Below are 23,908 nucleotides of genomic sequence, written 5' to 3' on the forward strand. Positions count from 1 at the left end.
GGAGATACCCTTCATACGGAGACATCCTTTATACAGGTAAATTTCGCTTACAAAAGGGCAACTTCTGCTCTGTTTTCTGAGCTTTTCCTGTGTTTGCTGTTTCTCCCAATAATCCTCATGCCAAAAGGGCTATTTTGGGGTGCCAAAATGTTCCAATACCCTTCCCACTTTAACACCTGGCCCTTAAGGAATTGGAATTGTGGGCCCAGAGGCCCATATAAAGGTCAGGCTGTGGTTCCTGGCTTCCCTGCCTGGGCTCTCCTCTGCTACAGCTTCTTCCTGTGGGAATAAATCATTTCCATGCAGAAAGTAAGTGTTCCTTCCTGATTTTCCCAGCAAGATGCTCCGCTGGAGCGGAGCGGTTATGTCCTTGACTCATCACTCCCTTTGCCGCCTTGAGACCCACTGAAGACAGGAAGTGGGTCTCGCTCATCCTCGTCTCTCCTCTGCCACACACTGCATACAGCAGGTGCCCTGTGGTGCATTTACAGTGTGCTGGACTCTGCCCGGCACTTCACAGGGCTGTTATTTCCTTTGATGGTTCCAACGATCCTATCTTGCCTTGTGACTACATTTTACTCTGAGGAAGAAAATGTTTCCTAGGGAAAAAAACCATATAATCTTTGTTCTGCTTGAGTGCCAAGCTGAGTTTTCTAAACTGCTTGTAGCAAATTTTATAAACCATTCTTTGTCTGGGGATGCGGATATAAAGAATTCAACTTGAGCACAGGATGCAAAAGAGTGAGTGGCAAATTACTTTTCTATTATGCTCCTAAAATAGGTTGCATGCTGGCACCCAGTGCTCAGTCTTGGCCCAGATCCCTGGAGCGCTGCTATGGCTGAGAGTTAAACTAGGCAGAGCTCAGGCGCCTGCAGAATGTTTTCAATTGCTCGGTGCCGTCTTAACATAGAGAAGGTCCCAGGGGTGTTCTTACGAGAAAGTCTTCAGAGCATTATTCAGCAGAATAAAAACTTGGTGAAATGTGTGTGCTATTTAAAAACTGGCAAATTGAGAACACAGAGTGCTTTCAAAAGCCACTGCCAAAAATGCGGCAAGCATCTTCCCATAATAATGAAAAAGATCTGAGACAGCTGCGCTCAATTTCTGCTTTGGAGGATTGGGGTTGAGTGATTGATAAGGATGGTGTTTCGCTCTTAAATACAGTGATTCCTCAAGGGGTGGCTGCCTTGGCCGACTGGTACATGTCAGGAGTGGAGATGCACAGTGACTTCCTATGCAAAGTGCCTCACCGGATGTACGGATGTGTGTGAACTGCTAAAGACCGCAAAGGAACCAGCCTATGACTTAAGATCACCCGTGCGCATGGTACCGGATGGAGAACAGGGCAAACCCAATCAGAGCCCGGAAGACCCCGGCTCTGCCCTCCAGGTTAGCGATGCTCAAGGACCACGGGTGTAGAAAAGCATACAGGGAGAAAGGACCACAGGAAATGTGATTAAGTGGCACAAAGAATAAAAGAAGTCAGCTTCATGATGCCTTTCACAACAGGCACAATGAGCCGGCCTGGACTGTGGGCGAATCTCCTGCTTATCTTCACGTCCCGAAGTTCCCCGTGGCCCTTCTGCAGGAAAACAGCGCGCCGTGGGTATCTGAGCGCGCACAGCAAACGGTAGAGGGAAATAGATGGAACTACTCCAACCTCCTAAACTCTCCCAGCAGATGGGTGTCAAATATGCTGAACACCAAATATCCCGTCAGAGCATCTGTTTATCCAGCATCTCCACATCCCGGAGGAAGTGAAGTGTAGTAAGTGATGTGTTAGGCAGCCTCTTAAGTTATGGTCCTTTCAAAAGTCGTTACATTAAAGCCATGAGTTTAATTTGATGCCTAAAGGGCAAATGCGCTCTTCCATTGCTTGCTTATGTTTACATTGGTTTGGTTGTTTTCCCACCGTCATTTTTTTTAATACTCTTTTTTTCTTTTTTTTGGTGAAGAAGGTTGGCCCTGAGCTAACATCTGTTGCCAATCTTCCTCTTTTTGCTTGAGGAAGATTGTTGCTGAGCTAACATCTGTGTCAGTATTCCTCTATTTTGTATGTGGGATGCCACCACAGCACGGCTTGATGAGCGGTGTGTAGGTCTGCGCCCAGGATCCAAACCCGTGAACCCTTGGCCACAGAAGCAGAGTGCACGAACTTAACCACTACACCACCTGACTGGCCCCAATACTCTTTTTTTTATTGAAGTATAATTTGCACGTGATAGGATACACACATTTTAAGTGTGTACGCACTTATACATGCATGTAGATGTGCATACAAAAATTATTTGAGTTTTAACAAATGTGTACATGCAAGTAATGTAGGTTACCGACTGGTTCCAGTTTTCCTGGGACTATCCCTGTTTTAAAACTGAAAGTCCCACATCTCAGGAAGCCCCTTGGATAAACTGGGATGGTTGGTCCAAGTAGCACCCAACTCACTGAAGATATGGAACATTTCCATCACCCCCAAAAAGTTTCCTTATGCCACTTTGTAATCAACCTGCTCACCTTCAAAGGCAACCACTATTCTGATTTCTATCACCATAGCTTAGTGTTGACTGTTCTAGATTTTCACATAGATGGAATCATTTGGTATACATGTTTTCGTGCCTGGCTTCCTTCACTCAACATAAGGTTTTGGAGATTCATCTGAGCTGTTGCCTGTCTAAAGGGTTTGTTTTTATTGCCTCATAGTATTACATCTAGAATTGCACTTTGCTTATCTACTCACCTGTTGATGACATTGGGTTGCTTTTAGCTTTGGGCTATTATGAACATTCTTGTATATGTCTTTTTATAGATACGTTCTCATTTCTCCTGGGTAAATACCTAGGAGTTGAGTGACTGGATCACAAGATAGGTTATGCTTTTAAGAAACTCCCAACAGCATTCCACAGTGGCTGCACAATTTTACACTCCCACCAGCAGTGGAGGAGCGTTCCACTGGGTCAACATCCTCGCCCACATTTGGTCTTGTCAGTCTCCCCAATTGTAAACATTCCAATGGGTGTGACGTGGTATCTTATCTTAGTTTTGTTTTGCATATCCCTCATAATAAGGGTGTTGAGCACCTTGCCTGCTCCAAGGTCTCAAAGATAGTCTCCTGCATGGTCTTCTAGAAATTTTACAGTTTTCACTTTTAAGTCTAAAATCTATTAGGATTTAATTATTGTTAATGGTATGAGGTAAAGATCAAACTTTATTTTCTCTATAGATATCCACTTGTTCCAGCTCCATATACTATAAAAAATGACTTTCCTTTCTCCATTGAATTATCTTGGTGCCTTGTCAAAAATCAGTGGACCACTGTGGTAGCCTGAATCCCTGGAATCTTTGTTTTTTTATTTTAATGTTTTTCCTCCCTCCCCTTCATTTGGGTAATTTTATTGACCATTCCTCAAGTTCACTGATCTTTTCTTCTACATTATCCAATCTGCTGTTAATACTATCAATGAATTTTTAATTGCAAATATTGTACTTTTCTGTTCTACAGTTTCCATTTAGTTCATTTTTTAGACTTCTCAAATCTCTCCTGAAATTCCCTATTTCTTCATCTGTTACTTCCCTCATTCTCACAGTTTATTTTATACTTTTCGTCTGCTAATTTCAACATTGGGGTCACCTGGGAATCTTCCAGTTGATTATTTTTCCTCTTGACTATGAGTCTCATTTTCTTGATTCTTCTTATGTCTAGTAATTCTTTATTGTATACTGGACATCATGGGCAATACATTTCAGAGACTCGATTCTATTATCTTCTTTTGGAGAGTGTTAAATTTGGTTCTAGCAGAGAGTTAAATTACTTTGATCCTGCATATCACCTTGATTTGTTGAGACCTGGTTCTAGGCTTTGATATGGTGTGTCTACTTTGATTTTCTCATCAATGCCTTTAGTCCTCAAATGTGATCTTACTGTTAAGGCTTGGTCCTTGTGGGTTTTCAGTGAAAGACTCAAGGTGTTTGCCAAGCTCCTCTAACTTGGTTGGACTTGAATTCCTAACTTTATCTCCCCAGCACTATGCAGCTACTGAAATCTCTACTCCACTCTTTCAGGCTTCCAGCTCTTGGTTTCTTGGAGTCTCACCCCACATATACATCATTCAGGACTCAGCCATGGATACTGGATAAGTTAGTATGCAGATCCTAAGGCTCAGTGCTCTATGCATCCTCCTTTTGTGGGATTTCCTCACTAAATTTCCAGCTGTACTTGCAGCCCCAGACCCTAACATCTAACCCCTTGGTCCCATAAGTCTTGAGTCCTAGTCCTAGTGTGCCTTGAAGACTGGAGAATGTCCTCTGGGGAAGTAGACATCACCACTTTTACTTCCCTTACTTCAAAGGTTGTATCCACTCCAGTCTGTATCTGCCTTTGATTATTCTCCAGTGCCTGCAAATGGCTATTTTTCATATTTTGTTTGAGGTTTGTAGTTGTTATTGGCAGGAAGCTTAGTTTGATATAAGCTTCATCTCCATTGCTAGAAGCTAAAAGTTCTCTGACACTTGTTTTTAAAACCAATTGAATTAATAGTTACTAAATCTCATGCAAGGAGAAAATGGATTCCATTGCTAGTCAATAAGTATTTGCAGCACTTCTCTTCTGCGAATAAAAAGAAAATCAGTCTCCACATCCTATTATGTAGAGCATCTTAGGAAAGGGCTCTTTATTCAGTCAAGCTACAAACATTTTCTAAGCAACCATGGGTCCAGGACCCTGAACAAGGCTCTCCTGGGGATGAAAAGGCAATCTTGGCCCCGGATCTCAGGAATGCTCTCCTGAGAGAGCCGCTTGAAGGGGTTGGCCATGGAGCTGGCACTGTGTGCAGGAGGACAGCCACCCTTAGCTTTTCTCCCTGGAGACACATACGGCATGTAATTATCCTGAGTATGACATCCTCCTACCAAGGCACCTTGCTTGTGCAAAATTCTTGCCACTGAGTAGCACTGAAGGAGGATGAAATTATTATGGTGATAACACTTATAGCATATAATTTCACAGACTTCAGCATTTTAAGTCTCGCTAATCATGAATTACCAGTGACACATTTCACACCTATTGCTCTCCAGAACCGCTACAATCACCGCTATGGAGGCGTCCTGAAGTTTGCAGTGTGTGACTTGATGAAAGTATATTTTGGAAGATTATTCTGGCTTTGGTAGGTAGAAAGACTTGAATGGGGACAGTATAGAATGGGAATCAAATGGCCCATGGATGAATTTCAAAGCATCACCCTTTAAAATTGTACTCAAATTTCCTGTTTGTATGTCTCTCTTTTTTTTTCCTGGAAGAGGAATCCTGCTTTCATCAGATTCTCAAAGAACTTCACAATCCCCCTAAATTTAAGAATCACTGGTCTAGAATCCAGACTTTTTTTTTTTATCATGGACTCAATCACTAAATATTTTTAAATACCCTCCAAATATTTATATATTTATTTATGTATAAATTATGTTCATAAGCTATCATCATCAGTTAATCTATCAAGGCACAATATCCACTTAAAATGAGGTTAATCACTAATGATAGGAAATGTAAATTCGTGTTTCAAATTGTTTTGATGATTGCTAACTGTTCTTACCATATCTAACAACCTTTTATTGAAGCCAGTGAAGAGCTTCTCTTTGAAGTAAGAAACACATCTCTCATTTTCTTGTTTGGTGGTTTGGGGGAATTATCTTTTCAAGAATCTTTTGAATTCTTTGAAATCGTTTGTCTGCTCTTGGAGTTTTAGTTAAACTAGATTATGTAATCTATAAATCCATTTAACCTTGTTTGTGCAAATACATCAAAATATTCTGAAAATGTTCTAAAGGGAGAGAATGCCACTACTGGCCCCTGGGAATACCTTGTGTAACATTGTCACATGACATGTGACCACTTAAAGTGAGATTATATATCTAATATTAATATTTGTTTTATAACATTCTTATTTTTACTTTAAAATGCATATTCATGGAAGTTCTAGTAGGTTCTTTGTGCACCCCAATGGATTGTCCCATGCACCCCACTCTGGAGACCCCCAAGTCCAGAGGCAATTTACTGCAAGTAATGCACAGATGTCTTAAGGTGAACCAAGTATAGACCATTGTGGTGTCAGCAAACATGCAGGAGGGTGATAGAAATGCTCAGACAGAGTTGAAGGAAAAGATAAATTTAGGCTTAGAGGAGAGAGATGAGTCTAAGACGACTCCAAAGTTTTAACTCTAAGAGACACGAAAAAGTAATTGGAAATGGTGGTGTCCTGGGAGAAAAGAAGTATTTTGAATGGCAAAACTAGGTTGCGGCGGGGGATCAGTCCAACTTTCTACTTTAGATGTACTGTGTATGAGCTACTGAAAGAGGAACCTGACAAACTCCCCAGGCAATTGGAGACAAACCATTAATCTCCCCAGCTTGGTACAGATCCTGACCTCAGCCAGTCCCTCTTCTGGGCATGATTTCCGTTCTGCGTTCTACCCACTGTCTTTGGAGCCAGCCCTGTGAGGGGCTGTAATTCCCCCCAGCTTTTCTCCAGCTGTAATCCGAGTTAGTGCTTCCCACCCTCTGTTCATTGGAAGAGCAAGGCTGGAAGACGAATGAGGGACATTTGGGGCAGAACCAGGCAGAAGGCTTTCTCAATGAGTCACTCTCATAGCCCATGTGACCACCCTTCAGAGGGCCCCGTCAGAGAAGGTCTGAGTCACCCTGCGGACTGGATGCCTCCTCCAGTGATGCTCATTAACTTCTTTCCCCAGCCAGCCCACAGGCTTCCCTAATGAGGTCCCCAACAAAGGGGAACTGTGCTGGGGATGGAAATTGCACATGCAGCCCAATGTGTGGTGCCCTTGCTCAAGGTTGTCCTGGCTGCCTCCACTTCCTCCTGGACCCTTCCTGAGGGTGGCATCTGAATCTTTGTGAGGGGCTTTGGTACCAGGCTTGGAGATGAAAGTGTTGATTCCCTCACCCTGAACATCAGACCTGTGATGCATTTTCTCTATCTCCTGCTCTGAAATAACCCCTCACGGGTGGTATAATTATCTGGAACAGGAAAAGGGCTATGCGGGAGGGGGTTAGGTCATGCTAGGGGTAATCATGGAGAAGCACAGTCTTCTAGGTAGAAACAGGCTCATGGACTACCCTGCAGGAGCCGCCAAGGGTCCAGGGTGGAAAGAAAGCCACAGTTTCTTGGTGACCCCAAGTTCAGCCTGATGGATGGAGTCTTGTAGGTTTCTATCTCCCTCCAAGGAGCACCCCAAGAACAGAGGAGACCCACAACACTGCCTAATGTCCCTGCCTCTCTCCCCCATGCCCCAACAGGAGCTGCTGCCCACCATTCATTCCAGACCCAAGCCTTTGGGGACAAGAGCTGGAGGGGCCATTTATCAATTGCCTGTGTGTCAAGCCCTGAAATATCTCTTTGTGTGGACTGCCCCCACCCTAACAAAGCAGGTAATAGTATTTCATTTAAAGGCAAGAACTGATTCTACAGTGAGAAGCAGCCAGTCTGAAAGCACATTGCCAGAGCAGGAGGGAGCACCGGGAGGTCATGACATCATGGACCCATCTGAGGACCGGCAATTTTGGCTCTGATGATTTCTGAGAAGTGGCTCTTTCCCAGGAGATGGCAGATGATGGGGGAGAGACATGAGATGGAATTCACCCCAGTGTTGGACAACACTGTCTAGGGACTGGATCTATTCAGAAACACCTCTGGCCAGCCCTTGAGGTGGTAAGTCTCCGTCTCTGGACAAAACCCAGCTGGGACAGTGAGGAGGAGGGTCAGGAACTGGACTCATTCCCCCATTCAGCCATACGCCGTCATTATGATTGGAGCAGCGGCACATTCAATTCCCAGTGAGGGTGAAAGATGAGCAAGACACGGTCCGTTTCTGCCCTCCTCACGTCAACAGATCATCATGGAAAAAGTTAAGTGCTAGAATAAAAAGTAGTTCAAAATTCTGATGAAGAACAGTGAGGACAAAAGGGGCAGCCTGGAGAAGCTCGGATGCCTTCTTCCAGAAAGATGTTGGAGCTTGGACGTGGCTGTGGATGAGGAGTTCCACGCATCTCAAGTAAGTTCTAAGAGAGCAGTGTCTGCGTCTGTGTCCTTTACAGTTATGCCAGCCTCCAGCACAGCACCTGCCAGGTAGCAGATGTGGGTGGATGAAGGAGTCAAATGATGGGAACCAGCCTGAGCAAAGACACAGAGTCATCACAATGCAGCATGGGCTAGGGGAGTGGTAAGCCACCTCCAGCAAGGCTGAGGGCAGAGCAAGAGAGGGTTTCCTCCAATCAGGATTATGTCACCTGAGGCGTATGGAGTCCTAAGTGGTGTAATATGGCGTAGGAGATTCAATCAACAGAGAGTTCCTCAGTGCCTACAGTGTGCCAGGTGTACGCAAACTCTGAGAACACAGTCAGGAAGAAGGTCAGAGGCTTAATACGCCTGCCCTGTCCACCCACCCCACTGAAATCTTCTCGGGTGTCCTGAGCAATGGCACCAGATCCTCTCTCCTGTGTCACTCCCCTCACTGTCTTTTCCTTGCAACAAACCTCCAACTTTTCCCTGCCACCGCAGGGTCCCCTGGCTGTTTCCTCCTCCATCCAGCTTCCAGATTACTACCTACGAACCAAACCAACCTGGTCACATCAACTTGGTTAGAAATATACCAAATGACCCACAACTAGAAGGACCTGCAACTAGGATATGCAACTGTGTGCAGGGGGGGTTTGGGGAGATAAAGCAGGGAAAAAAAAAAAAAAAGAGATCGGCAACAGTTGTTACCCCAGGTGCCAATCTTTAAAAAAATTTTTTTAAAAAAATATACCAAAATGTCAACTGTCCTCCTCTCTAGGGAAAAAAATCACAGGTGACTTCAGTACAGCCCCTCCCTCCCATTCTTCCCCAGCCACGTTAAAGGCCTCTTTTCCCATGCACCAAACGCACCAATAACTTTTGGACCCAGAGCTTCTGCCACTGACTTTCCTCTTCTCTAATATCGACAGCTAACAGTCTCTGGGAGTCATCGCCCTGGACAAGAAGGCAACAGCTTTGTAAACCTTATCTGATTCTCCAATTTATTTTTAAATCCACCTTCAGAGTGTGGAAGGCAAAGCTCAGGTAAATTCATTTCTTTTTCAATGACTATTTATGGAGAGCAGCCAATGTGTCAGGCCATTTCCTAGAAACTGGGGACACAGGAGTGAAGTGACAAGTCACAGAGAACATGCATGTGAAGAAGGAAATGCCTACACCAACACGATGATTCTGGACGTGCTGTAAGGCTCAGGAGGCTGACCAAGGTCACACGCTTCAGCGGTCACCCAGCCGCATCTGAATGCCCATCGGCTTGACCCCAGAGCCTAGATGTCCCCCCTATCTGTGACTCCTCCACCCCAACTGGGTGGGGGCACGGGTCTGAATCACGTCCTTGCAGCCAGCCCTCCACGTAAACCCATCTCTGCAACCCAATCCCTGAGGGCCTTCCCGCGGCCCCCGCGGAGGTCTGGGCTCCACCGGTACCCATCGCCCTGGGGTAGCCGGTCCAGGTTACCAGCGGGGTCCAGCCTCCAGTGCCCTCCGGGCTCCACCGGTACCCATCGCCCTGGGGTAGCCGGTTCAGGTTACCAGCGGGGTTCAGCCTCCAGTGCCCCCCCGGCCTCCGCCGACCCAGGCATCTCCCGCCCTGGGCCTCTCGGCGCCTCTGAACCCTCCGCCGTCCCTCGCCCCCTGTCTCCAGCCGCGCCCCCATCCCCATCCTCCCCGCATCCCCGCGCTCCCGACCCCCCAGCCATCCCAAATCTCCTGCGGTCTCCATGCTCATGGTCCCCCCGGCGTCTCTGTGCCCCCCAAGTCCCCGACTCCTGGCGTCCCCGCGGGTCCCCGGCGCCCTGGTGTCCCTGTGCCCCACCGCGGCGTGTCCCCGGGCCCCAGCCCCTGTCCCCCCCGCGTCCCCGGCCCGCGCCCGCTGACGCCATGACGTCGCGGCGGAGGGAGGGGCGGAGCGGGCCGGGCCGGGCCGAGAGGGGCGCGAGCGGCGGCGGCGGCGGGCGGCCATGGGCACCCAGGGCTCGGGGCGCAAGCGGCTCCCCACCCGGGAGCGCCTGACTGCGGAGGACGATGCGCTCAACCAGATCGCGCGCGAGGTGAGCGCCGGCGGCCCGTTATGTGGGGGGCGGGCCGGGCGCGGGGCCGCTGGCGGGCGGCGCTCTGTCCGTCTGTCCGTCCGTCCGTCCGCCGGGGCGCGGGCCCGGCGGGGGTCTTGGCGGGCCTGGCGCCGGTGCTCCAGCCCCGGGGACGGGCCGGCGACACTGACCCTCCCCCAAGCCCCGGCTTCCTTTGGCCGCTGCCCCCTAGGCGAGGGAGTTGGGGCGCCGCCCCCGGGCGCCAGGTGGCTCCAGGCCGGGCCGGGTGGGGGGCGAGCGCCCTTTTGTTGTGCCGCATCGTGAGGGTGGTGTAGGCCCGACCCTGGAGGCCCGGGGACCGTCCCCAGAGGCCACATGGCCCTGGCGAAATGGCCCGGCTCGCGTGGGTGACCATTTGTCGTCGATTGTCACTCAAGGTGCAGCTCGGGCATGCACTCGGGGTCACTGTAAATCTTGTTTCTGGGCCAAGCCTGAAAACGAGTCCAGGCGCGCGGAGAGGGTTTCATCAAAGTTTCCCGGGCAGAGTTGATTAGAACGGCTGGCGTGAACTTTGAGTGCAGCAAATTAAGGGAGCGCCGGGTGCGTATCTGGACAAGGATTTTTCTCCCACAAGGATTCAACCTTCAGCTTGAACAAACCGGTGACATCTTGAAAGATGCACAGCAGATGGGTAACAGCAGCTGACTTGGGAAGGGGAGCCGATTCCTTGGGCCCGGGGTGGACAAAGGAAGCTTGATTTTCCCCGATAGACCCTTTTGTACCTTTTGAACCGGGGACCGTGTGTGCTAACTGGAAAGAATGCATGTGCAGACGCAGTGCCACCCTGCTCACACACTCCCTTCCTGGTGGTGGCGTGCAATGGAGAGTTCGTCCACAGACCTTCATTCTCGCGTGGAAAAACTTCCAGGTGATTTAGGCTGTGGTGTCTGGTTGCATTAGTCAGCTGTTTATTGAGGTCCTGCTCTAGAACCAGTTCTTAGGTGTTTTTACTTGTAAATACCCCATTTTGCTTTTATGGACACATGGCTGTCAATCAGTATTGGTTGAATATTGAATGAGTAAAGATTTGTTTTTCTTTGTATGAGAAAGACAAGGGCTTTCCAGGAAAACTCCTATTCATCCCTTAAAGCCCGCTGTGGATTTGTGTCCTGTGTGAGACCTCTGGCGTCACCCCCCACAGAATTCTCCCTGCTCCACTCTGCTTCTCTGCCTCTTGCTGCCTATGGCATTACTTGTTCACCTGTCTGTCCCCCTGTGGAAGGTGACACTCAGGCAGGCAGTGTCTTACTCACTTTTGTCTCCCCAGAGATCAACACAGAGCCAGGCACATAGTAGATGCTCCCAAGTGTCTGTTGCATTAATTAATAAACAAAAGAAGTACAAGGCACTTAAAGTACATTTGGCTGAATGTAGACATTTGCTAAATGGAGAAGCTTGAATATCATTCCCACCCCTGTGAAGACGGTCATTCATGTGTGTATTTGACCATAAGAGCAACTGAGTGTGTCTGGGAGGCCAGTGGGTGCTGGTGATCCGGGGACCTTGTCTTTCCGTCCATGGTTACAGACAAAGGAAGGAAAAGAAGGAGAGTTCCCAAAGTCTACCTGGTATCTGCTGGGCTTTACAAAAACAGATTGAAAGGAAAGCCTGGAGATGCTCCCTGGGTTGACAGCCTTGAGGTCCTGAGCACCCGGGAACCCACGGTCCTGCCTCCCAGCCAGGGAGATGCAGTTGGCGGTGACAAATTCAGACTTGAGAGTCAGACCTGGACGGTGAAACTGGACACAGCTCCTCAATGACTGTGCCGTCCCAGGGACGTGAGTTACTCACCCCCTCGGAGCCTCTGTTTTCTCATCTCTAAATTTGGAAGAAAGAAATTCCCCTTGGCTGTCAAGATGAAAGAAAGTGAGAATGGTACACAGAGCCACCCCCACACACGTCCTCCCAGTCACGCCAGCCCTAGATTTGGTCGTTACAAGTGCTGAGTGGCACCTGTCTACACTGCTGGAGGGAGAGGTGCCTCTTTTTATGTTTTACTGCAAATTGAATTCTATTTCCGGACTGTGAAAATTAGGATCTCTGTTCAAATGGCAAATATCTATTCACTGTCAAGTTCCTGAAAGTTCTTATAAAAATTCACGAAACTGTCTTCAGTTCAGGACTTTCTTATTTGCCCATTGACTCAGCAGATACCTGCCATGCTCTCCAAACCCCTGTGTTTCAGGGATGGACCTGAAAAGGATCTGCTCTCCAGGAGTTGGGTCAGAAACGGGTGTGACCTGCAGATCAGTAAGAATAATAGAAGACAGGAAGAGATCTGATATTAAAAGGGCATGGATATTGTACCCTGGAGGTTTGCAAATGAGAGAGTTACGACTTATTGATGGGACTAGGAATGGCAATCAGAGGCAGCTTCCTGGAGGAAGTGGCATTTTGAATTATTCTTGAAGGGATAGAAACCCTGACCCGGACTGGCCTCCACAAGGGGAAATACATTGGCTGGACGAGGGATTCCTGGCCAGCCTCGCCAGTGTGCTAGCCCCTTTTCTCCACAGCGTCCTCCGTAGGTGGCCTCATCCTCAGGCTGGCTCGCTTCTGCCAGACTGGCTGCTGTGTTCCCAGGGTGCCCCTCGTGAGCCCACACCCATCCTCTTCCAGTAGCTCTCTCCTGCAAGCTAGAAGCGTCTTCCCCGACAAACTTCCACACGTCCCCCTGGCTGCTCCTGAGCCGAGCTCTGCGAGCAGGGTGGTTGACTCAGCAGCCGACACCAGTCCCTGTGGCAGGGTGGGGAGAGGGGGTCCTATCCCATGAGCCATCAGGCTTATCCTAGAAATGGGGGGAGTTGGCCGCCCCCAAGCGCTTAGGGTGATGGGGAGGCCTGAATGAAAACAGGAGCAGTGAAGAAAGGGGAGGGAGTCTGGTGGCCTCGGGTCAGGCATCCTGGAATGTGCACTCCAGAGGATAAGTGGAGAATTCTAGGTGGAATGATGAGGCCCAATCCCAGGCCAGGGAGCCTACAGCGGGGGACGAGCAGGGGTCCAGGGCCCTGCTCCCCTTGCGGAGAGGTTTGGGTGTTCCTGGGTGGGAGCAAGAAGCAGTGACGTCAACAGTAGAAATAATACATTGAAATCCCTGCAGTTACATTATGACTTGAGCTTACAGTAAATGGAGTTGTAACTTTGAAGCGCTGTAGATGCATTAGCACCAGTCGCTTGTTACAATCTCACTATCTTGTCAGAGGTGGCATCCAGGCAAGACGTTGTCAGGGAAGAGGTCCAGTCGGCACTTGGGGAAGCTCATCCCACTGTCGGCAGGAGTCATGTCTCTCACGTCCCCAGGAGAGGTGTTTTGAAAGCACAGACAGTTTTCTCTCCTACCGCGTTTAACATTCTGCTGCTGATTTTTGGTAGCATCCCAAATCTCTCATTCAGCGTTCTGCCACTGAGTGGTAGTGATGTGGCTCTCACAGCGCCCGAAGCAGGTCCAACTACTCCTCTCCAACGGAGAATGCCTTTCCCACACAAAGTCCCACGTGCACGCCACATTGGAAATGAACTTGCAGGGCCCCTACCAGTGGCCGTGAGCTTGTCATCCCCTCTATGGCTGCAGGTGCTAGTCAGATTCCCTTGTCACTTGCAGCCCTCCCCGATGGCTATTTCATGGCCTTTTCTCCAGGATGGTCCCACTGGGACGCTGCTCCTCTGGGCACATGATCCCCATGGGGGCGCCAGTGATACCCACCCAGATCCCCCCTATTGGTGGGAGTTGACTCCCTGACCATCGAGTGCTGACTGTTCTGGGCTCATGGCGGCCCCCTCTGCTAGAGAAGCACGCACGGCCACATAGGAGTCACTTTGTAGGGCAGCTTGCAGTTCTTGACGGAGGGATGTGAGGATACAAAAAGCACCCCCTGCCCCCGACACTGGCCTTGCCTCAAGGTGGAAGCAGCGCTGTGGTGCAGTGCACATGCAACAGCTGAGCCCACCTCCTTGCCTTCCCCCTGCCGCTCCCCCACCCCTTCTGCTGGCAGTGCTCCCTTTGTATATCACTCGCATCCAGACCTCTGCCTAGGCTCTGCTTTGCGGGACCCCAACTTAGGACAGCTCCCGTCCCTCTTTCTGGGTAGTCCCCTAAGTATGGGACATTCCCATCTTAAGGCCCCCTTTCATTTGCTATTTCCCTTCTGCCCTTCACTAATAGCCCTCACAGATCAGCCTGTCTTGAGGGACCTTGTTCCCTTTTCTCCTCATCCTCAAGGCCATTCGAGGGCCATGCTGGGGGTTGGGTGCACGTGCTCTTTTTCACTTCATTTAACCCTCACCTTCGTGCCTGTTTTCCCAATGAATTTGCTTTTCTGCGGCCGGCCAGCAGGTAAGAACCAACTGGACACGGACTGGATGTGTCACCCAGTGTTGCCAGTGGTTTGTGTCTGAGGGCAGTGACATGCCCCCTCCTTCCAGGGGATGGGAAGAAGTGAGGGGCATTAAGCACGGGGCAGTGTGCAGACCGTTCAGAAGGAAGAGCTGTCCTGCCCCAAATCCTAACACACCCACCGCGGGGTAACGGGGCCATTCCCTGGCGGTCTTCCTAAGACAGACACACATGTCTTGGTGTTTCATCATCGAGCATTAGGAATGTGACAAGACAAGTGTTCCAGGCAGGTTTTTATCATGAAGTCTGAGCTGTCTCGGGAATTGTAAGCACCGTGACCTTGACCTTGGGCTGTCTCCATGACTCTGGACAAGATGGTTCTGGTTGGAGAGGGAAGCAGAAACTCAGCTGTGGACGGTCTCCTTGGTCTCTGATGGCTTGTGGGCCCCACCCCACAGCTATTTCTATCAGAGAGCCAGCTGTCTCCCACTCCCTTTTCTGGCTGAATCCTTAGTGATTCCTTGGTTTCCTGGTTAGGGCTGTGATCTGTATGTGGACGACATGAAGAGGTTTCACATTAGGATGGAAATCGGAGAACTCGGATTCTGGTTGAGCCTGTCACCCGAGAGCCTTGTCAGGGTACAGAAGAGGAAAGGGGAGAGGTGGGGGCTGAGGTTGCTTTTAAGGTCTGCAGGATGCCAGGTCCTCCCGGAAGCTTCACTCCATAGTTAGACTAACTATCTCCCATCAGAAAAGTTTAGAATATCTGTTGGACAGAGAGAGACCGGCTCAGAGATGCTAAGTGACTCACCTAAGGTCATCTAGTAACTAAGAGCTGTTAGTTCATCGTCCAGGCGGTTTCCTGGATCCGTTTCTTGGCCCCATCCAAGGCCCTATTCCAGGCAGTGTCCTGCAGTCAAGCAGACTTATTCCCATCTCTGGGACTACTGTCCCCAGCTGACCTCTGAGCCATCAGGCATAACATTTCATGGGAGAGTCGCATATTCACTGCCTGCTTATGTCTCTTTTCTCCCTTTTTCATTCTTTCATGTTTTAAAAATTAATTTTTGTTTAATTAAACTAAATATGTTTTTACCCTTGTCCCATATTCTCGGGCCATTCTCCACATGGCAGCTGGGTGATCCTTTTAAAATATGTCAGATCATGTCACTTCGCTGATTAAAACTCTCCAGTGGCTTCTCATGTCACTCATTAAAAGGCAAGTTGTTAATGGCCTTACAAGACTCTAAACAATCTGGAGAAGTATCTCCATGTTTATAAGTGATGCACGTGTGCACTATTTATTGATTTTTCAGTTTGGGATGCTATCTGTTGGCTTCCTGGTTCAGAGGACGAGGACTTGGTATCTGTGGGTCCAGCCTGGGCCCTCACCCCCTTTTCTTCGTGCTCGTCTTCACGCCACAGTTACATTATAGTTTCAGGTTAGACCGTCGCTGTTGGAACAACAGACTGGTAGAAGGTGTGTATGTGAGAGTCAGATTTCCTGGCTTCAAATCCTGATCCTGCTGCTTATTCCACAACCTAGGACAAGTTCCTTAGCGACTTTGTGCCTCAGTTTCCCCATACGTAAGATGGGAAATTCCTGAGAGGACAGTTCTCACAGGGAGCTTCTGAGGGTAAGTGAGATATTGCATGAAAAGACCTCAGAACGATGACTGACACAGAGGAAGTGCTAGTGGTGATGATGTAACTGAAGAGCCGAGGAATGTCCTCTACTATTTATTTCTTTGCTTGCACAACTTTCTGCTTTTTCTGGAGATAATTATTTCCTTTTTTTCCCAACTGCTCATCTGTCTACATATCTATCATAGCTAATCCTTTACAAACTTTACAACAGTACTATTTTCACAATACTATTTTCTATATGATTAAACAAATCAGATAATCTCTTAATTCTGTTTTATTGCCCCCTGGAGAGCTGCCCCCTTGAGGCCTCTGTCCCCTAGAGCCAGTCTGCCCTGGGGGCTCTCAGGATTTATTACAGCTGTCATTTCCTGTGCCACCATGCTGAGAATTCCTTTTGTCTCTTTTCTATTGTTATTGTTGCTGGATCCCTATTTGCTGAATTCTCTGTTGTCTTCTTTCTTGGACTAATATCTCATTTTGCTGGAACACATCCTTCAGTAGCTTTCTGACAGAGAATGCCTTTTCACTCAATCTCGCAATTTGTATCCTAAAATTCTGGGAACTTGTCTTGAATTTTGCATGTCTGAAAATGTCTTTGTTCTGTCCTCATACTTGATTGATAGTTTGGCTGAGTACAGAGTTCTAGGTTAAAAATAATTTTCCAAAGAATGACAGAAATTTCCATGTATTCTTTCAAATTATTTCCAGCATGTATTGTTAAGTGACAAAAGCAACATGCCCAGAGTGAAAACAGCATACTGCCTGTTATGGGAGAAAGGCTGTAATTTGCCTGCATTTGTATAAAGTACCACTGGCAGAATGCACAGTACAAGGGCTGTGGGATATAAATGGAAGCAGATTTGTCGAGTATAATTTTTCATACTCTTTTGATGTTTGAACCATCTTACTGTATTATCTATTCAATAAAATAAACTAATAAATGTCAAAAAAAGTAAAATTAAAAACTATTTTCTACCTCAATTTTTAAGGTATTTTTTTTTCCATTTTATTCTAGCTTTCAAGTTTGCTTTGAGAATTTTGATGCTTCGTATATTTGCAGTATCCTGTATGATATCTGCTTTATTCTCCGGAAGCTTTTAGGATCTTCTCTTGATTCTCAGTGTTTTGGAGTTTGTTTTTTTTCCATTTATTGAGCATTCACTGGGTTCATTCCATCTGGAAATTTGTATCCTAAAATTCTGGGAGATTGTCTCGAATTTTTTCCATCCCACCACTTTCTCTCTTCTTTTACCAGAACTCCTGTTGTGGAGAATAACTTCCTTTTCCTTCTTATTTTCTGGCTTTTTGTTTCTTGGTGATGCTTAATGGGAGATTACTCAACTTCATCTTCCACTCCTTCTACTAAACTTATCTGTTCTATAGTTAATTGTTCAGTTTTTTCGGTTGTTCATCTTTCTGTTTTCTTTTAAAGATTGGCCCTGAGCTAACATCTGTTGCCAATCTTCTTCTTTTTTTTTCTTCTTCTCCCAAAAGCCCCCCAGTACATAGTTGCATATTCTAATTGTAGGTCCTTCTGGCTCTGCGATGTGGGATGCCACCTCAGAGTGACTTGATGAGTGGTGCTAGGTCCACACCCAGGATCCGAACTAGCAAAACCCTGGACCGCCAAAGAGGAGCACAGAACTTAACCACTCGGCCACGGGGCCGGCCCCTATAGCATCCTCTCTTGATTGGCTAACGCAATACCTTTTCTTATCATTCTGAAGATATTCATTTTCGCTTTTGGTTTTTTCCTGAACTTTTCTTTTGTTCCCTGCATGATGGTCTGGGGTTTTTTGTCTTTTGTCTGTTTTGGCTTCCACCTTTCATCTTGGACCTTTTCCCACATGTGTGGTGATCCTTGGCCATCCGTTCAGATGTGAGAATGAGGTGCTAAAAGCTGTGAGAACAATCTGAGCAGAAGCCAGGAGGGGAGATGCCTTAAGATGAGACCAGGAGACTACCTGGCGTGCAATGGGGAGGCTGAAGTGTGAGCCCCAGACGTTAAGTAATTCCTTGGGGCACAGGCACACAGTCTGGATCTGAACTCCAGTCCCCCATCTTCAAGGCTAGTGCCCTTGACCACAGTGTCAGCACTGGGAGGAAATATTGCTTAATGCTGACAAGCCAAACTTCTCTAATTTGGTGCCTGTAGATGGAGTCTTATTTTTGATTAAGGAGGGCGTAGGGATTGAGAAGAAAGTTGAAAATTAATCTGAGACTTTTACCAAGGAAGAATAGTTAACCTCTCATGCCCATTCAGCCCAAACAAGAGAACTGGTCGTTATGATTTTCTTTTACTGTGAGTGGAATAAATGTCAAATTAGATGAGCAAATGAAGAGAGTTATAAAAAAAAAATAAGATTTTCATAGCTTCAGGCATCAAGGATAATTCATTTATTTGTTTGGAAAGTTCTCTAAGATCTGAGATATATTTTCCATAAAACAAATATAAAATACCTGGAGAGTTTAGGTCGGCAGAATGTGATATGGTCTTGGCAAGGGGTAAATTCTCAGATCAGCAAGTATGTCAGAGCCAGAACCGTTCGGGGCCCATGCTGGCGGATCATATTGCAATGTTTCCACCCGCTTCTTGGCTTGGGGGAGTGAATGAAAAATCACATAGTGGTCATGATAATATTTAAACATGAAAAAGCCAGGAGGTCCAAAGTTGCTCATTATGCTTTTAACCTTCATCACGTAAGTTTATCAATTTTTTCCACCCTTATCCTTGATTTCTTTTATTTTTTACCTTCTTTTATGACATCCCTTGGGCATATGGAAGATGTGGAGTTCTGGAGTTCTCCAGGTTGACACTCAAAGGGATGGAATTTCCATGTTGATTGAACAAATAATATGATTCCACTCTGGATGCCCTAAGAGATTGTTTTAAATGACCCCCAATATATCTTTATATCTGCGATGTAAATACTCTATCTCTGTGCCATGTGTTATGGTAGCCACTAGCCTGTGTAGCCACTGAGCACTTGAAATGTGGCTAGAGCAACTGAGGAAGTGCCTTTTAAATATTATTTAATTTTAATTCATTTAAATTTGAACAGCTGCCTATGACTGGTGGCTACCATATTGGACAGAAAAGCTTTAGAGCAGTGATTTATTCTGCGTTGAAATATGCTGTCATAGAAGTATGTGCTATAATGCAGAATAGGCACTGAGTCCCGTGGGCTGTATGTCACTCAAGACTGGGCGTAGAAGAGTGAAATGATGACGCAGGTGGACAGGACTGGCTGCAGGCCAGAACATGGGAAGAACGTGCGGGGTAGCGGAAGGAGCAGGTCAGCCTTTTTAAGTTGTGTGACCACAGGCGATTTAACGTATCCATCCTTTCCTTTGTCTGTGGAAGAGGAACTGTATGGTTGTAGTAGTGAGCTGTGCCCGGGAAATGCAGAGCAGGCTGCCTGGTGTCTGGTGGGTGCTGAAGCAGTTTTCTGCCTTCTGGTGACTGTCTTCATCTCTAGAAAGACACAACAGTGCCGCTCGACTGGCCAGGACGTGCCCAGGAATCATGGACCCAGTGGCCGGGTGAAACGCTCCCTCCTAAGGTGAGGGCTGAGATGGGGGCAGAGGGTAAAGAGAAAAGAGAGCGATCTGTAGGAAAGATCTGAGAAAACACAGGAACGACAATCTTCTGCGCGTGAGGGGGACACAGACAGCGCTTGGGTCTGGTCAAATGAACTCAGAGTGACGGCCCTGACGGCTGCCGCTTTCAATGCATGAGCATCTTTAGGGTCGGAACCCTGAGGGCCTTCCTCGAGTTCAGAGCGTGTGTACAATTGAGCACTGAGACGGACAGGACCCTCTGTTTGTACGGCTATTTTTGCTTCTTGGTCTTGAATTTAAGAATCAGCGGTAAGATGCCATCAGATTTTTCGAGCTGCTTCGTTGTCAGGCGGCCAAGCCTTGGTGTCACGCTGTTGGTTAGCTTACTAGAGATAATGGGCCACTTCACCCAGGCCTTGTCCTGCACTGTTTATCTTTGGGCTTATCTGACCTCTCAGAAGTGACTAAATTACCTGCCTATTTTTAACCTGTGTCTGGAGCCAGCTCTGGAGTGAATTGGCCGCACGAGTTGCAATGAGGTGGTGGCCACACCGTGTCCCAACTCTTCATTTTGGTTTCTCAACTTTTTCCTCTTACTTTTATGTCAGGTTTTTCAGCCTCGGCACTATTGACATTGGACCGGATAATTCTCTGATGTGGGAGCCATCTTGTCCATTGTAGGACATTTAACAGCATTCTTGGCTTCTACCTAGGAGCAACGACCAAAAATGTCTCCAGACATTGACAAATGCCCCCTGCGGCAAAACGGCCCTTGTGCCAGGTTGGTACCTTGGGCTCTGAACCGCTCGCCTTAGCTACAGAAATCTGGATCCTTTCCTCTCAGCTCTTATCAGTGCATATGGCTGCACTCCAGGAGGGCAGAAAGCACGAGCTGGCCAAACCACATTCTCCTTGGAGTTTCTCCATTTAAACCTCCTGGAAATTTGGAGGGGCCTGCATACCCTGGAAAGCTGAGGTGGAGCAGTGTTGGGAGTAGCTGACTCAGGAAGTTGGGCTATCGGCTGCAAATTTGGTTGCACCTTGTAGTGTTCCAGGGGCATGCTTGAGTTGATGGCAGGTGGGGGACATAGTGGCGATGATGGAACGGACCTTGAATTACAGGTACAACAGTGACATCTTACTGCCTCTATGGAAGATAGGTTGGCGTGAAGGTGGGGCTGGTGAGAAGTGGCCTTTTGAGTGACATCCTGCAGGGCAGAGTGGCTCCTTTCTGCCCCTGGGAGACACCCTTTTCCCGCTGATCCTGAGTGTGCTGGAGGCAAGCCTGGTCAGTGTGGGGTCTGACTCAGTTGGGCCGCAGAGCAGTGAGGCAGGAAATCCATCTGTGCTGGGTGCAACAGAGGCTTGTCTTTCTGTCCAGGAAGAAGCCCAGGCCAGACTGCTCAGGCGTGCTCCAGGAATAGCAGGGCTGGCTGGTGGTGTTCATGTGCCACTGCTGTGAGAGCTGCTGAGAGCCGGCACTGCCCACAAGTCGAGTGGCCACAGGGTTGGCATTCCAAGCCAGTGGGCGTCAAGTATGCACACTGCCCTCCGGCTTCACATGGGGAGTTGGCAAGAGACTGAGGAGGGAGAAGATGCTGCTGGGCGCTGCCTGGACGTGGAGCTAGACGCTTCCACCTACGACCCCTCCATCCTCCGGCGACCCTGAAGATGGCATTTCCATAGGGGCGTCCATCACCTGGGAGAAGCATCAGGCCAATCAGAGGCCAGGTCCAGGCTGATGCTTCTGTCCCACTTGAAGGCCCCCAAAGGCAGGGAGCTCAAGCCACCGCATTGTTCAGTATGAGCCAGGAGCCTCTGTGGCCGGACGTTCTGCGAGCGCACCTGCCTGCATCACCTGGTCACTCTCTGGTGTGCTGCCGGAAGACCCCCACCTTCAGCCTCACCAGTGGCGGAGGTGCTGGAGGCCCATTAATACTCCAGATCCCGGGGCTGGCCCCGTGCCTGAGTGGTTAAGTTCGCGCGCTCCGCTGCTGGCGGCCCAGTGTTTCGTTAGTTCGAATCCTGGGCGCGGACATGGCACTGCTCATCAGACCACGCTGAGGCAGCGTCCCACATGCCACAACTAGAAGAACCCACAACGAAGAATACACAACTATGTACCAGGGGGCGTTGGGGAGAAAAAGGAAAAAATAAAATCTTTAAAAAAAAAAAAAAATACTCCAGATCCCTAGGGAGGTACCCCACATCAGAAGGGGCCTGGGTGTTGGACAACAAAAAGACCCGTGAAAGCACATTTCCATTGGAGTAAAATGGTCCCCATATCTCCTAGAAGGCTCGTTGCTTTTGTCATTCATTGCTGAACTTGTCCAATAGATCACCAGACAGTGGTCCTGGGCGGGGTCTCTGCTGTGTTCCCGAGTCTTGGCTGCACTCAGCAGGACAGGTTCCTTTCCTTACGGTTCGCCAGCTCTTTGAAAGTGATGCGCAGCCCCCATCGCTCCATCATCCTGTTCCCAGGGAGAGAATGTGGAATCGCTGGGTCCCCATGGCTCCCCCCTTACTCCGCCCTGGGCCTCTCTTCCCTGATTCCTGGGCCCGAAGGCATGCGAGTCACCCTCAGCCTGCAGAGAGGACACCGCAAGTAACTATGGACCATGTTAATGTTCTGTGTTCTGCCATATTCTCCTCCATGGTTTAGACGTCTGGCTTCTGTTTTTATGCACAATTTGCAAAGAAAAATGCACACACACAATATCCCTCTCCTTAATTGAAAATTCAGCTTTAGAGTTCCTTTTGGTTTAATAAATCTTTTTACTTGGATTTTCGTTTTTGTGAATCATGTCAGTTTTAACATACAGTCATTAGTCGCTTAACGACTGGGACATGTTCTGAGAAATGCATCGTTAAGTGATTTCATCGTTGTGTGAACATCAGAGAGTGCACTTACACAAACCTAGGTGGTACAGCCTGCTACACGGTACTAGTCTCGTGGGACCACTGTCATCTGTGTGGTGCATCAGTGACTAAACGTTGTGTGGCACAAGACTGTATTTTCTTTCCTAAACATCTTTTCCAACTTTCCCTGAATAGAACATGGCAGTTAATAAATTATACTGAATACAGGATATAGTGGGAGGATTGCCTTGTAGTTTAGCAGGTTGTACTCTGTGCTGTCCAATTGCTTGGTTTTTAAATATGATTTAATATAGATAGTGTAACAGGTTAAAAAGCATAATGTACAATATACACCACATGTCGTATTTGTTGTTAATGCTGTCAAGTCGATTCCGTCTCCTAGCGACCCTGTGGACAGACCCTTCCTGGCCTTTTTGCACCATCCTGTCACCTTCTGCTGCTGTATCAGACAATGCTCTTCTGCTGTTCATAAGGTTTTCCTGGCCAATTTTTTAGGAAGTGGGTGGCCAGGTCCTTCTTCCTGTTCTATCTAGTCTGGAAGCTCTGCTGAAACCTGTCCACCATGGGGGGCCCTGCTGGTATTTGAAGTCCCAGTGGCATAGCTTTCAGCATCACAGCAACACACAGCTGCCACAGTGTGACGACCGACAGATGGGTGATGTGGTTCTCTGACTGGGAATGAACCCAGGCCGTGGGAGTGAGAGCACCGAATCGTAACCCCTAGGGGCCTGCCCGGTGGCACAGTGGTTAAGTTCGCACGCTCTGCTTAGGTGGCCCATGGTTTGCCGGTTCGGATCCCAAGTAAGAACCTACACACTGCTCATCAAGCCATGCTGTGGCAGGTGTCCCACGTATAAAGTAGAGGAAGATGGGCACGGATGTTAGCTCAGGGCCAGTCTTCCTCAGCAAAAAGTGAGGAGAATTGGTGGCAGATGTTAGCTCAGGGCTAGTCTTCCTAAAAAATATAAATAATAAAAAATAAATGGAACACACACAAAAAAATCTTAACCACTAGACCACCAGAGCTGGCTCTCTTTATGTATTGTATAGTTAAAATTAATTCTGTTTGTTTATACAGTTTTGTATCCAACTTTTTAAAATTTTTAATCATGTCAAATAAGGATGTGCCTGGCCCTTTAGAGGACGTCATCTGCATCGTTTTAGGTGCGGCCATGCTGCTTTTCTTAGGCCCTTTCCGTGTTTACTGATGGATAATTCATTTCTTCAGTAGACATGAAGGGTGGGCCCAGCTCTGCCACTAACAGGATCTGGGACATGGTCCTTCACTGTCTTGAAGCTTCAATTCCTTATTTGAAGAATG

General features: G+C 48.0%; 1 protein-coding gene across 30 annotated transcripts in view; it reads left to right on the plus strand.

Moving 5' to 3' along the window:
- Positions 1 to 9,971: 9,971 nt before the first annotated feature.
- The window catches only part of LRRFIP1 (LRR binding FLII interacting protein 1), a 138,557-nt gene continuing 124,620 nt past the window's right edge, over positions 9,972 to 23,908 (plus strand). For all 30 annotated transcript variants that reach the window (XM_023642685.2, XM_023642686.2, XM_023642687.2 and 27 more), the window contains exon 1: positions 9,972 to 10,127. In XM_023642685.2, coding sequence (XP_023498453.1) covers positions 10,038 to 10,127 — 90 coding nt within the window. In that variant the 5' untranslated portion in view covers positions 9,972 to 10,037. The remainder of the gene's footprint in view (positions 10,128 to 23,908) is intronic.

The sequence above is a fragment of the Equus caballus genome, chromosome 6 (assembly GCF_041296265.1).
Source record: "Equus caballus isolate H_3958 breed thoroughbred chromosome 6, TB-T2T, whole genome shotgun sequence".
NCBI classification, from domain to species: Eukaryota; Metazoa; Chordata; class Mammalia; order Perissodactyla; family Equidae; genus Equus; species Equus caballus.